The sequence below is a fragment of the Pholcus phalangioides genome, unplaced genomic scaffold (genome assembly GCF_987345545.1).
Source record: "Pholcus phalangioides strain wild (caught in Gottingen) unplaced genomic scaffold, Ppha-v1.0 ptg000017l_1, whole genome shotgun sequence".
Classification (NCBI taxonomy): domain Eukaryota; kingdom Metazoa; phylum Arthropoda; class Arachnida; order Araneae; family Pholcidae; genus Pholcus; species Pholcus phalangioides.
In genome coordinates, this window is record NW_028301610.1 from 6,943,503 (window position 1) to 6,956,813 (window position 13,311).

Consider the following 13,311-nt stretch of genomic DNA (forward strand, 5'->3'; position numbering starts at 1 on the left):
GGGTATTTTTCAAGTAAGGACTATTTGGCAATATCTCTTGAAAACGAGCGCGTTCATAATTTTTTACATGCGCAATGTTTTCCGGCATCTATTGCAAACAGACTCATATCAGCAGTGTATGGGCTGAAAATGTTTCAGACAATCGAGCTACCCACCACCTGTGATTCGTTATTCGTGTCCTGACTTCCAAAATGCGAAAAAGGGAAAGATTAATAGCCAAATCTGTTAAATGCAAGTGCAGGTCCACACCCACAGCGCTCAAAAACTAGTCAACGAGTGACCTCAAAAACCCTCTGAGTCTCTCAAAAACCGATTTTTCAGGTGTGACTGAAGAGATTTTGACTTATTCTGCCATCAAAAACCAGTATTTTCGTATCTTAGAGTGGCGTAGTGCTGCGAGTGTGAAATAAGTATAAGGTCGTATATGATAGCAAAGTTCGTGAACTGGCCACATTGTTAGGGAAAGCGGTGTCTTACGCACGCATAAGATCGTCAAAGGTCTGAAGGTCGAAACACACTACACTGGCGTGAAATCACGTAACGTCAGTTTAGTTTGTTTCGGTCTTTTTTTAGTGTGGTTCATCTCATACATGTTCTCTTCCTTAACCTTCCTTAACCCTAGAATGGTACCTAAAAAATCTATGCTTAATGACACCTATACGAACTACGTCTCTTAGACTTATAGGTACCATTCTAGGGTCAAACAGCCTTTTCCATTTAACGAACTCTGCCATCACACATGGCATTCGGAGCATGTACATTTCTTACGATCAGGAAGTGAATAACGGACTTCGTCTCACATGCGGCAGGTCTCTCTATTATCACACGACAAGATGGTAACGGAACGCATTGTTGTCAATTAATAATTATTCAAAATAAACGCTAATGAAGTAACAATAACAAAATCGAACTGAACGAGGTTTTATTTGATATTTTGTTACAGGTTGTTTTTTTTCTGATTTCTTCAATAACATATACAATGGTTAATCATGAAAAATATGAAACCAGTACTATTTCGTTTATTCGTCATATAATATAGCTGCCTGCATAAACACAGTAATACAATTTTTTCGTTAAACGAAAATTATTATTAAACAACATCATCGAACACAATAACAAAAATCATCATAAGAATCAAGGATTTGATGAGTATCATGATTTTTATAAGCTCCATTTCGTTTTTTTCGGGCAGAAATACGCGCATATCGATCAGTATAAAAATACGCAAAATACTTTTACTTCGAAGTAATATCTTTTTTTAGGATAATTCTTTTTTCTTCTTATCAATAACTTACATATTTTACACAACTGTTGTAAGTATGAATTCAATGAGCTATGTCATCTATAAGTAAAAAGATAATTTCCTCGCGATATTCGGCATGTTTTTTCGATTCTAACGGCACGAGAAACGAATCTGTTGTGTCTGAGAAGTATACAGTGAATTCCAGATGGCTTTTTGTATTATACGAAACATATAAAAGATAATGGGGAATAAGCGTGATAACGATTATATCTGCGTTAATGAAAGTTTTCGGTACAAGTGTAAATTGATACACTGTAAGTATGGACATGACTCAACATAGACACGAACGTCTCTCAGTTCGAAAACTTTCACGGAATACACAAATAAAATAGGAATAAATAAAATGATTCATCAATTCTGTATTTTTGTCATTTTTGTAGTTGCTAAAATCATGAGTTAAATACTTAGTAATAATGGTTTATCACAAATAAAATTTAATTAACTTTCTCAAAGGGTTATGTATAATCTCTAAATGACTATTTTTGTACATTTACCGTAGCACACATTATGAATATGCATTCGGATCTGTTTTTCCGATATAAAAGTGCAAATATAGGCTATATTCAGACCAGTGAGCAAGCGCGATGCGTTTCCATAGGAAGAGAAATCCTATACGTAGAAAGCAACCATCACGGGTGTAAAGTTGGAGCTAAAGAGCTCTAAATGGTATACGAAACCGGTTTAACGCGCATGCGCACTGGTGTGAATGCTGGTTTTAGGGTTAACACATTTTTCCGCGCGTGAAATAAGCAACTTATGGAGTTTCTCGAAACATTCTCGTTTAGAAGCACGTTCCAATTCACTAAAGTTATGAACAATGAATATGTAATGTCGAAAAGAGATATGCATACACAGAGAGAGTGAGAGTAATACACCGAATAATACTCCTATCAGTAAACGAGAACTTCAACTGAAATGAGCTTTATTTTATCATGAAAGTTAACGTGGAATGATGATCATATCATTGACAATTATCTGTTGATAAGATTTTCACGAGTCAATATCGTACTTTATATCCATTACGAATCTCAAATTAGTCATCTGCTAATTTTCTTAGGCTTTAGTAAATCATTGAATAAAATTTAAATCGTTAAGACGCAAAATGGCAACAAACTCAAAATTCGCTAAATCAATTAACCGTTTAACCACGATATTTTTTGTATTGTTTTCCTTAGAATCAAAGGTGAAATTTCTTTTGAGTACATAAACTGCCGACTTACGTCATTCTGAGTACGAAAATATAGTATCTTGAAGTAGTATATCCATATTTTAGTTTTGAAATATTTGACGCGTTTTCTGCTTTTTTTTTTTTACTATCAAACTATTGTAATAACCAATCGTGAATATTTAGAATGGAAGTATACATGTAATCCCATATTTTTGGGATACCTTTGAAAAAACATCAATCTATATATCTATTCCACTTGGTATAGAAATAAAACTGAAATAGAGCACCGATGTCTTTGATACCGAAATTTGCCTAATAATAAGAGCCTACTAGCATCTGATGAAATATAAGCTTCTATTTTGTATCGTAATGTGACGATGGACAATAAAATGAGAAAACTGGTTCTTTAAAAAATGTCATTAAAGTTTTGATGTTTTTCATATAGTTATTATTAAACATCTTCAAACAAAGGAGCATTCAAGAATTGTGGACTAGCCTGTTAAGGTTTCCGATCGTATGGCGATTATTATTGGTCACAAAAATGCAAAAATGCGTTATTGCAATCGAAATAGAGATCGTATAAAGCCATGAATTATAATGATAATCGAGCGCCAAAAACGCGCGCACTCACGAGTTCTCACCGATTAAATTTGTATTTTCCTCGCTTATCTCAAACAACTAACATTCAGTTTTGCGTTTATATGAAATAATTATACAAATAATTACAAGACAAAGATGCTGTGGACTTAAGCAACTAATGTTCCAGCTGCAGTAGTTGATGAGAACCGCTCGCAAAATTGTGATAAATAACTTAACACGAACACATGACATATATTTAAAGCTCAAAGTACCTTGTGCAAGAGATTATAACTTATATTTCTTTAAGGGAATGAGAATGGTAACCATTCGACCAATTTAAATGGCCACCAGCCACGTTTGCATCGTTGTTGTGCATAATTTTAGAGGACGTTTTCATTTTATATTATCCTGAAAGTCTCGATAGATATATATTTTTCAAACGTACCAACTAAGATAGGAAGCTGAAGATCAGGAATTAACAACTGGGGAGACTACTTGATTAGGAATCTAATAGTTACTTCGCCAGTTGTGGCCTATAGATAATCACTGTGTAGGAATCACCACTGATGTATGTGTTTATATCAATCATCTACCAAAAATGTCTGTCTTAATATGGTTTCAATAATGACAAAACCAACATCAAACTTGGTCCAACAGATCTTCGCAGACTCGTTTCAAAGAACTGTGTCCAGTAGATTCAGAGACTGCGTTATATTTTCATCCTGTGCGAAAAAAAAAGCAAGAATTGTATAAATCGAACTCAAATGTAATTGAAATTTAACTTGAACGTTCGAATCCAGACGACGTGGTCTAGGGTTCCTACTGGCTTCTTATCAATTAAAGCAACTTAAATCCGACAGTTTTAGCCAAGCGGGGAAACGTTTAGCCAAACTGTCACGCTGTTTAGAGACAACGGAGAAAGGCACTCGTTTTTTGAAGAGAAGTCGATTTTTAAATTAATTGCCAAATTTGAAAAATTTCGTCTCTATTTTTAACAATGGCAATCGACAGTGGGAACACCGACCCGGTCTTTCTCTGAAAATGCTTATTATGTCATTGTACGGTAAGTTATATTGCAATAAATAATCATGTCATGTGATACCTCTAAGCATATTTCCAAAAACTCATCAAATGTCACGATCCCATCTCTATTTCGATCTAGTCTCTGCAAATCAAATAATCAGTGCGATTAAAAACAATTCATTGAATATAAAATATGGTCTTGAAATGATATTTTACAACATTTAGAAAGAGTATTTTCTGTCATTCAATTGAAATAATGATTCTATTACAATACGCTCTTTCAGATACATAATATGTAAACACGATACTGAGTAGCATGAAAAGGAGAGAGAGAGAGAGAGAGAGTTATAGGGTTACACAAGAGAGAGTATATAGCTACCAGATTTTTTCCACTTAGAAAGTCTGGACATTCACGACTGGTCATATTTATTTGAGACATCTGGTTAATAGTTACCAATTATTGCCAAATGAGAGATAAAATTGGTTTCCCTTACTACAATCAAATGAAGTTATTCCAAGCAAAATACCGCCAATCTAGGTCCAAAACCGGGATGCATGGCTAACTTCAGTAGAATAACTATCCAAGCCTTCTTTGTTTTACTTTACAATAGTGCAACTTCAATTATAATTGAATTTTTTGAATCTATTGATTTATATGAGGTTATACAGAATACAGAAATTTCACTTGTTTCAAAAAGAACTGCATGCAGTTCGACAGGAACTTCAAAATACAAACTGTCGCAACTAAATACGAACATCTGTTTACCTTATCATATGCGACGACCTAAAAATGCGCATCTCACCCAAAACTCTGTATTTACCCCAATCAGACGTTCTGTTATCAAAAAAAAGTTATAACACATCAAATCCAATATTCATTACTTTTACTAATATTCCATCTTGATTGACTACCTGCATTATTAAACACCCCGTAGGTACCCCTCTGGTTTTCAATGAACTTAACACATTATTATTATTATTTTGCGCTTTCGCGCGACTTTCAGCCAAGACGTTTCCTACATTTAAGTCCGAACTGAAATTCCCTCGACCGTATTCTACCCACGTAGGGTTCTTAATCCAAAGTCCAACCACAAACAAGTATAGTACAGTATATTGTTTATTGGTCACACACACAAATCCCCCAATTCTTCTGCTACCGACCTAGACGTTATCACGGCTATAATTGATGGTCGCTATTAGTGAGATGGGAATTCACAAACAAAGAATCAAAAGGGGGAAAACTTACATCAAACACTCTGTCGGCGTGGTTTCGGGTGGCTTCTTCAGAAACGGTTGGCTCCGTAAACCTCCCAAGGAGGCTGTAGATAGAATTGATGACTTCTTGCATCTCCTCTCTAGTGATTCGACCATCTCCGTTGAGGTCGTATAGATTAAAAGTCCATTGTAACTTTTCCCGCGGAGTTCCTCTTGATATAGTGGATAAGCCGATAACGAATTCCTACCGTATAATTATGAAAATTATTTACCATAAAAAAACACTGGAGATTGTCTTTAAAAGTAATTCTCATTATCATTATGGAAATTTACATTTTTTTTTAAATTGCTCATTAATTATCGCAGATGAATACAAATGGCGACAGAGAAAAGAATTGGAAATTCTGAATGACTAAATTTACTCTAAATTCTATTTTTTCCCCTATCTATTTCTAGGTATATAGGGATTAAAACGCGTGGCTGAGGAAGAATGGATTTTATCGGTCACTGTCAGTAGCAGGTCTTTCCATTCATTGAATTGTCCTGTCTCGTTGCGCCCCAAAGCGTCTTTCTTTTGTAACAAGCGCTTCAGAAAAAGATTTCTTATGATTCTTTGAGTAGAATCCTATTCAAACAATGGAGCTTCGGTTCTTTTTCTAGCCGTTATAAAACCAATTTTTCTGACATCGAGCCGTTTTCTGCACATTTGTGTAGTTAGCAGCTATCTAAAGCCAAAGTCTTCTGTATTACCTCAACTATGTATTAAAACAAATGGGTATCTTGTACACATTTGGAAAACAATTTTTATGTACAGAATGACTTTGAACTGATGGTACAAAACTTGAGGGTTGATAGAGCACACTAAAACAAACGTTTTTGTCAGAGAATCTATGAGTACAAGTGAAAACGCGTTTGCGGGCTCTAGTGGTGTAGCTTGTTGAATTAGAGTTTTTAGGTGAAAACAACACTCTCCAATGCCGCATCTACAGCATTCTCTTAAAGTTCATTATTATAATGACTTATTTAACCAGCAGCGGGTACTGTGTTGCGCTCCGAATACTTAAAATAAGAACCTGTGTTAGAATATATTTATTCTAAGAACTTAAGGTGGTCATTTGCTAGAGTGGTTTTGTACATGATTCATGAATTCCAGGAAAGCGGGAATACCTTTTTCAAGCGTAACAAACTGAACAATGCCCTCTAACAGCGAAAAAAAAACGCAGTGTAAATAAGACATTATGAATAAGAGCTCGAGGGAATTTGTTGTTTTCAGGAAAACGCTGTTTTCCTGAAAAAATATTTGCTCTATCTGCTCTAAAAATTTGTGCCATCAGTTCAACCCCCCTCCCCCTCCTGTTTTTATACTGATCTTGTTTGACTAACGAAACTGCCGTACATGCTGCCGTTGTTTAAAACTTAGTGTTACTGGTCGAATCTGAGATCATGGCCATTGGATGAATTGAATCTGATGAATATTCTTACAAAATAAAAGTTGTAGCATTTTATTGTTTTCAAAGAGAAACGTTGGGTCTTGTATGTCTTTGCAAGATTTACGGAAAACCGGCTATTGTGTAGAGATGCTGATTTTTGGAAAGAAAAATTCCCTTGCCTCTACGGGGGTCTTCTCGCATCATCGTCTAGTATCACATTTATATATCTTTGATGCTTTCAGGGGGGAGCATTCCATCCATTCTTTTATTAATTTTTTTTCCCGATATGCTTCGAAGTTTCTCAAAGAGGGACGCAAGCAGCTTCTTTCGTCTTAAACTCATTAGCTTTCGTCAATTTGTTGGTAAAAGCATTTTACGTCAATGGCTTAAGCGTTTGCTTGAGATCAACCGTGGATGGTAGAAGATGCCTAGCTAATGCAATAATGGAAGCGGGTATTTTCTGATTCCATAACTGGAATATTGCATTTTTTTTAGACTACGAAGCTGTTCGAGTTATTTTTTGTATCAGGAAATACTCATTTTTTTTTACCAAAGTGTTGAAAGTATTACGTAACCTTTACCTTCTGGAAATGGCTCGATAACTGCATAAAATTCATGTAAGGTGATCATTCACCTTTTCATGCATAAAAGATAACAGAAATATGATCATTAACACTAAATTAAATTGTGTATAATAAATAAATATATTCCTAATAACATATTTTTTGTAAGAAATAAAACACTCACCTGGAAGTTGATGGTACCACTGTGGTCGTGGTCAAATGCCTTGAAGACGTAATGAGCATACTGACTAGCATCTGATGAAGTTTAAAGGAAGATTGAATGTTAATATGATCATAGATATTCTATTTAGTATAGATTGGAATTGATCTTATACAGTAATAATAAAGATGTGTGATTTGATTATATTCGAAAACTACTTATTAAAAGTTTATGGTTCACTTTTGGATCAGGCTATCATGCCGAATTGTAACAAAATTTGGTTCAAATGCTCTAAATAACAAGTGTGCACCAAAGTTACTGAAGATCTCGTTAATGTGACAGCAAGTTTTTCTCTTCTGATTAGCCAGATTATTACAATAATTAACAAAGTGGCAGTAAGTATCCTTCTTTGATGATTCAATTTTTAATATTTTAAACTGTTAATTATAGAACAGATGAAATACATAATTATCGGTAAGTGGCATCACATGAGCTTATGAAGTGCTCGTTTTAGGCCAGGAATGACATCATTCTATTATATATCGTTTCGATTACTTTTTATAATGGGGATTCGTAGAACGGGAACTAAATGGAAAAAATATTCAAGTTACCTCCTTGAGGGAAGAACTGAGCATAAACATCCTTAAATGTTGATTCATTCACCACTCCTGTAGGGCAGGCCTAAAAAATAATAAAATCAGTAATAGATGGTATTCGTACGAAAAACCGTTGTCCACGTGGAAATAATACGAAAATGTTGAGAAAATTTACTAAAAAATTCCTCACCAATGATAAATTGAAAATTTTCACTTCTAATGGCCATAATTTTTCTCAAATCCTACAGAAAAACTTTATATTTATTTTTAAAACCGGAAAGTTTCAATTCTGTCAGAATTCCCATTCCTTAAATCTTCATACAGACGAAGAATCTTTTTCTTATCATTCATACTGTAAGATATTGCTGTCATCGGTGTAATTTTCGAATCTTCAACATATAAGCTGACAAGGCACACACCCAAATAACTCTGTCGTCAGTGATAAAAATCTCTGGATTTATTGTGCCCATTAATATTATTATGGCTCTTTATCCATCTTTAAATATTGCCGTTTCGTTGGAACTTCAAAATAACTGGTGAAGTCAGAGCTATGGAATCCCTTAAAAATATCATGATGTGTAGCCATTCTTCGATGACATTCGAAGAACGTACGACTATTTCGCATTCTTCTCACAATACAAGGGAAGTATCAATTTTACAATGAAAGGGGCGTTACTTGCTTTGCCAGCTAAAAATTCTGGTGCAGTTTTTATACTTTCTAATAATTTATTTAACAATACTTCGAAATTGCATCAATTTGTCTTCTCTAGATCGACTGTGTAACAAACATTAATCGGCACGATAAAACTTGCCTCAGTTACGGCAAATTTTTCGATTCTTAATCCTCAAATTCTAACTACATCTTGGTAAATGGTGCGCTACAAAGATTAAGAAACTGCATCGAGTACTGAATACCCTCACTAAAGAAATTCACTTGCAGATTTTCTGTTTGATTCTCCGATACTTTCGGTTGCGAGTACAAAAATAGTTTAGAAACGAAGGGAAACTTCAAAAAAGTGTAACCGCATAAAGTTTCCGGATCCATAGTCAAGTTTCTCCTGTTACCTTTCGGATGGTTTTGCGTCAAATGAAGCAAAAACACTTGCAACAAAAGCCGCGAGATATCGGAGAAGTTCCAAAAGTAGAGAGGGCTACTCCGCCCTACCAACGAGTGTGTCTGTGTCATATAATGAAATTATCTGATTGGAAGAGAGGGGTAATGACTCGTCTAATGATGACTCCAAGCTGAGTGCACATAAAGGACTAGCGACAAAGAAAAATAGAATAAAGCTAAGAGCTTCATTTGAGAGAGAAGAAATACTTGTAAGATAAAGACCGAATGCGGGAGCTCCTCAACAGATTCTTTGGCACAAAGAAGAAATAGCCGCAAGGAAAATGCCAGGATTAGGTTCCTTATACACAGAAAAATATCCGGATTATAGCAATATTACTGGGATTACCCACTTCAGGAAATAGAAAACATTTTGAAAGACGTACATTTCGAAAAACCCATAGAGAAGAAATGTTCCACACATATCACTTTGTTCCACATATATATATATATGCAGTTTTTTTGATATATTTGGTCTTAGTGGAACGGAAACTATTTCTTAGGGAGATTATGGTACTCAACGTGAAAAGGTTGAAGAAAGCAAGATCGTAAATAGTTCGAAAGAATTTCACAAATCATATTCAATGCAACCATAAATATGGAAAAACATCCATATTTTTTCCAAGTGTTTCGATATGAAAGAAAACGATGCCATGAAGGAAATGGGATATTGTATTGTTGAGAAAGTACACGTTATTGTTGCTGCGAGATTGGATTTAAAGCATCATTCCTTGTTGATGAGTGGTCCCTTAAATGCTTTTCACGTATGTACTAGTTCATTTTCTCATGTGATGTGTGAAATTAGTCTAGAGATGTACAATGATAGATGACTTTGTAATTTGTTATCAACCACCAATACCGTAAGAATGGTTTCCTCCTCATAAGGTGCCTATATAACCACGTGCATTCATCGTTTTTCTTCTTGGAGCCGAAAAACTTGTTTTTTGCTCAAAATGACATCTAATTGCTAAAAAAAAACAGGATAGGGAACAGCGATTGACTTTATCGATGATACTGACGTCATACTTCGCTCAAAAATGGATATAAGTCTGCTTATAGGCTGTGAATGTATGTGAGCCTTGCCCTATCCTTACCCCATATTATAATGATTCAAAAGTTGCAAAGCACTATTATTTTCAAGGTCTGATATTATTGTACAGAAAATTAAGCACAAACACATGGGGAAACGCTTCTCTCCACATGTTCCTTCCTGCAATTTATTTTTACAACTACAATTCTGTTAATTGTCACGTGAAGTTTTTACAATTTGCTACTTTCAGACCATTTATTCTTCAACAATAATGGCGGTGGATATACATATTGCTCCACGTCGGTATAATTTGTGAATTAAAATACATTATGTATTAAAATTAAAACCAAGCATTTATCTTTTCTGTTGTTGATCATAACACTAATTGACGCGCTTTAATACTCCGCCGTAATTACATTCTTGTTAGCTATTTTCTATAGTATAGGTTCCCTCGATATATTCATTCTCGCAAATGTTAATCATTAACCCTTCAAGATTGATCCGATACTTTTAAAAATTTCTCCAACAGTGAAAGAATGCAGAAGAATCAATCGAACGTATTATGTAGTAAACGTTCCTTTAATCCCTGTTTCCGATGTCATCTAAATAGATTAATTAATCAATTTTAAACGCCATTATTACACGGTTCATGAGTTCAATTTTGTTATGCACATGTTTTGTTGAAGATTACTTCTGCGCGGATGATTGCCAAAGATTTCGGAGGTCTTCCAGACAAAAAAAAACTTGGCAGCTTCTACCGAAAACGTAAGATCGATAGGTATAACGATAAAATACAAGAAAAAAAAAGTTCTATTTAGAAACAATCTAGAACTTTCTGGACCGTAAGTATAAGATTCCGTGAGTTTACTTTTATCTTCTTGTCTATTGTTCGTGATTAGTTATTGTTTGCTTCAAGTCCTCCGCCATTAATCTCGTGGCACCTGATTTTCAGAAGAAAAATAAACACCAACTTTTTATGAGAGGGGTTAATAAATTTCCGAACAGTGATTCTGGAAATGCGTTGCCTGAGAATCTCAATGTAAAATATCGTGTGTAAATCTCGATTGTCGTGGCAGTTCATCAAATAAGACATGACTGTGATGGTGGAACTAAGAGATGTTGGAGAGTAACTTGTGCAAGGGTTGGCTTTTAATACTATAAACATTCATTTACTATACCTCCGGTAAGCCAGGACCACACTCGTGTCGAGCCCAATACGTTCCAAGGTTGGTCATGGGCAAGTAGTCTGGCCGCTCCACCATTGGCAATGATCGTCAAATTTAGAGGCAGGAAGGTATTGGAAGGCTGGTCGAAGAGAACGACCAAGGTCTTCAGCCATCCAGCCTCCAACCAAAGTCAAAAAACCCGTCCCCCTTCCCGATCTTGCAATCAGTCTGGTCACATAATGGTCGAAGAACGCCAACAGTCACAACACGCGTTGGCATATTAAATTGTTCTAGTAGCAAATATTCGTTAAGGAACATTGAGCCAAGCTGCTCCAGTGTGTAGCCAGCCTATACCGCTGCTGCTTCTTTGCATCAGGGGAAGGCAAATATTGGAAGCAAATATTTACGAATGACTATTGGGCCACGCTTGACACGATTGTTGGGGAGGGGGGGTTCTGGTACAGATACAGATTAACGTCCTCTATGCTTGCTGGGGGACCTAGAACTGCTTTATTTCATGTGTTCAATGTGCAATGTGCAAAAACAGTTGCCAAGGAGATCGGGAGGGACAGAACTGTGCAGAACAAAGAGGTACAATATAGAAACAGTCTCAGCATCAACCAATAGGAAGAAAAACTGGTAGTCGATGAAAAAAAAAACCACAAAAATATCTCGGCTCGGAGAAAAGCTGAAAAGGCAGCCGATATCAAAATCTATTACATTTTTTCATGAAAATTTCGAATTCTTTCATTAAAGTGCCCGGCGGTACTTCAATGGGTGTTCCCATAAAAATTGACCATTTAGGACACGTAAATAAGAAATGATTGTTAGATTCACAACTGTTGCTACAGATACAGCTAGGTGAACTTATTTGATTAATTCTGTTGAGATAACCATTGGTAGGTGCTATGTTGGTCATGAGACGGTAAAAAAGTGATTCAAACTTGCGGCTTGTAAAGTAGGACGAAAATTTCTTAACAGCATTGAAGAATCGATCAGCAACTGGGTAAAGAGGTTGATTACAAAAATACCAATGAAATACCGATGATTGCTAATTTTTGTGAAAGATTTATCACATCCTCGAAGTATGTATAAATAAATAAATAATAACGTGATCCACACGTATTCCCAAGGGATCAGCATGATCCGTCCAGGGAATTTTTTAGTGTTAGTAAACATCCATGCCCGAACCGGGATACGAACCCAGACCTGCACAGTGAGAAGCTAGTTCCCTAACCACTCGACTGCCAGGAAGGGAAAACTGGATTTTGAGGATAAACTGCCGTACGTGCAAGATGATCTGCAAGCTCATTGCAGAAGACACCCTTGTGACCTGGACACCAAACTAATGAGATTCTTGTCGCCCGCAGTGATGTCAAATATAAGCCATAAAAAGTGGCAAAAACCACGGAATCAGATTTTTGGTTGATGTTGGTGATTGCTTGAATAGCAGATTTGCTATCAAATAAAATTATGTAGTTTTCGTTACTGACAATGAATTTAAGGGCTGCGATCATTATTGCAACACATTTTCCTGTGAAGACGGATGAGAAATCGTGGATAGCTGTATGAAATGAATTACGATTTTTAGCACAGTAAATTCCAATAGAGGTACGAGTTTCTTTTGGGGCATCTGTAGCTATAATAGTAGAACAACAAGACCAGAATTTATGTTCTTGTTTATAAAACAGTTGTTTTGTGAGAAGACCATTTGATGAAGTTTGAAATGGAAGATAACTGATTGTGAAATCAATATTGATGATTAACCAAGGAGGATTTGCAAAAAACAGAAGTTGAAGAGGAATAAGTAAATTTTTGTCCTGGATGAATTGAATTATAGATGGATCCAAAATTTTAGTATGTGTAGGCCTTGTCGGTCGAAAAAAAAATTAGAACAGATATATTTGAAAACAGTACTGTAATGGGAAGCTCTTGCTTTGATAATATGATTAGTGGTATTTTTCAAC

At 35.5% G+C, this 13,311-nt stretch overlaps 1 protein-coding gene across 1 annotated transcript in view; it reads right to left on the minus strand.

Moving 5' to 3' along the window:
- Nucleotides 1–905: 905 nt before the first annotated feature.
- The window catches only part of LOC149072166 (A-type potassium channel modulatory protein KCNIP1-like), a 50,003-nt gene continuing 37,597 nt past the window's right edge, over nucleotides 906–13,311 (minus strand). The window contains exons 4-8 of the mRNA XM_089246534.1: nucleotides 8,053–8,122; nucleotides 7,466–7,536; nucleotides 5,320–5,532; nucleotides 4,153–4,215; nucleotides 906–3,772 (exon numbers count right to left, since the gene is read on the minus strand). Coding sequence (XP_089102660.1) covers nucleotides 3,725–3,772; nucleotides 4,153–4,215; nucleotides 5,320–5,532; nucleotides 7,466–7,536; nucleotides 8,053–8,122 — 465 coding nt within the window. The 3' untranslated portion in view covers nucleotides 906–3,724. The remainder of the gene's footprint in view (nucleotides 3,773–4,152; nucleotides 4,216–5,319; nucleotides 5,533–7,465; nucleotides 7,537–8,052; nucleotides 8,123–13,311) is intronic.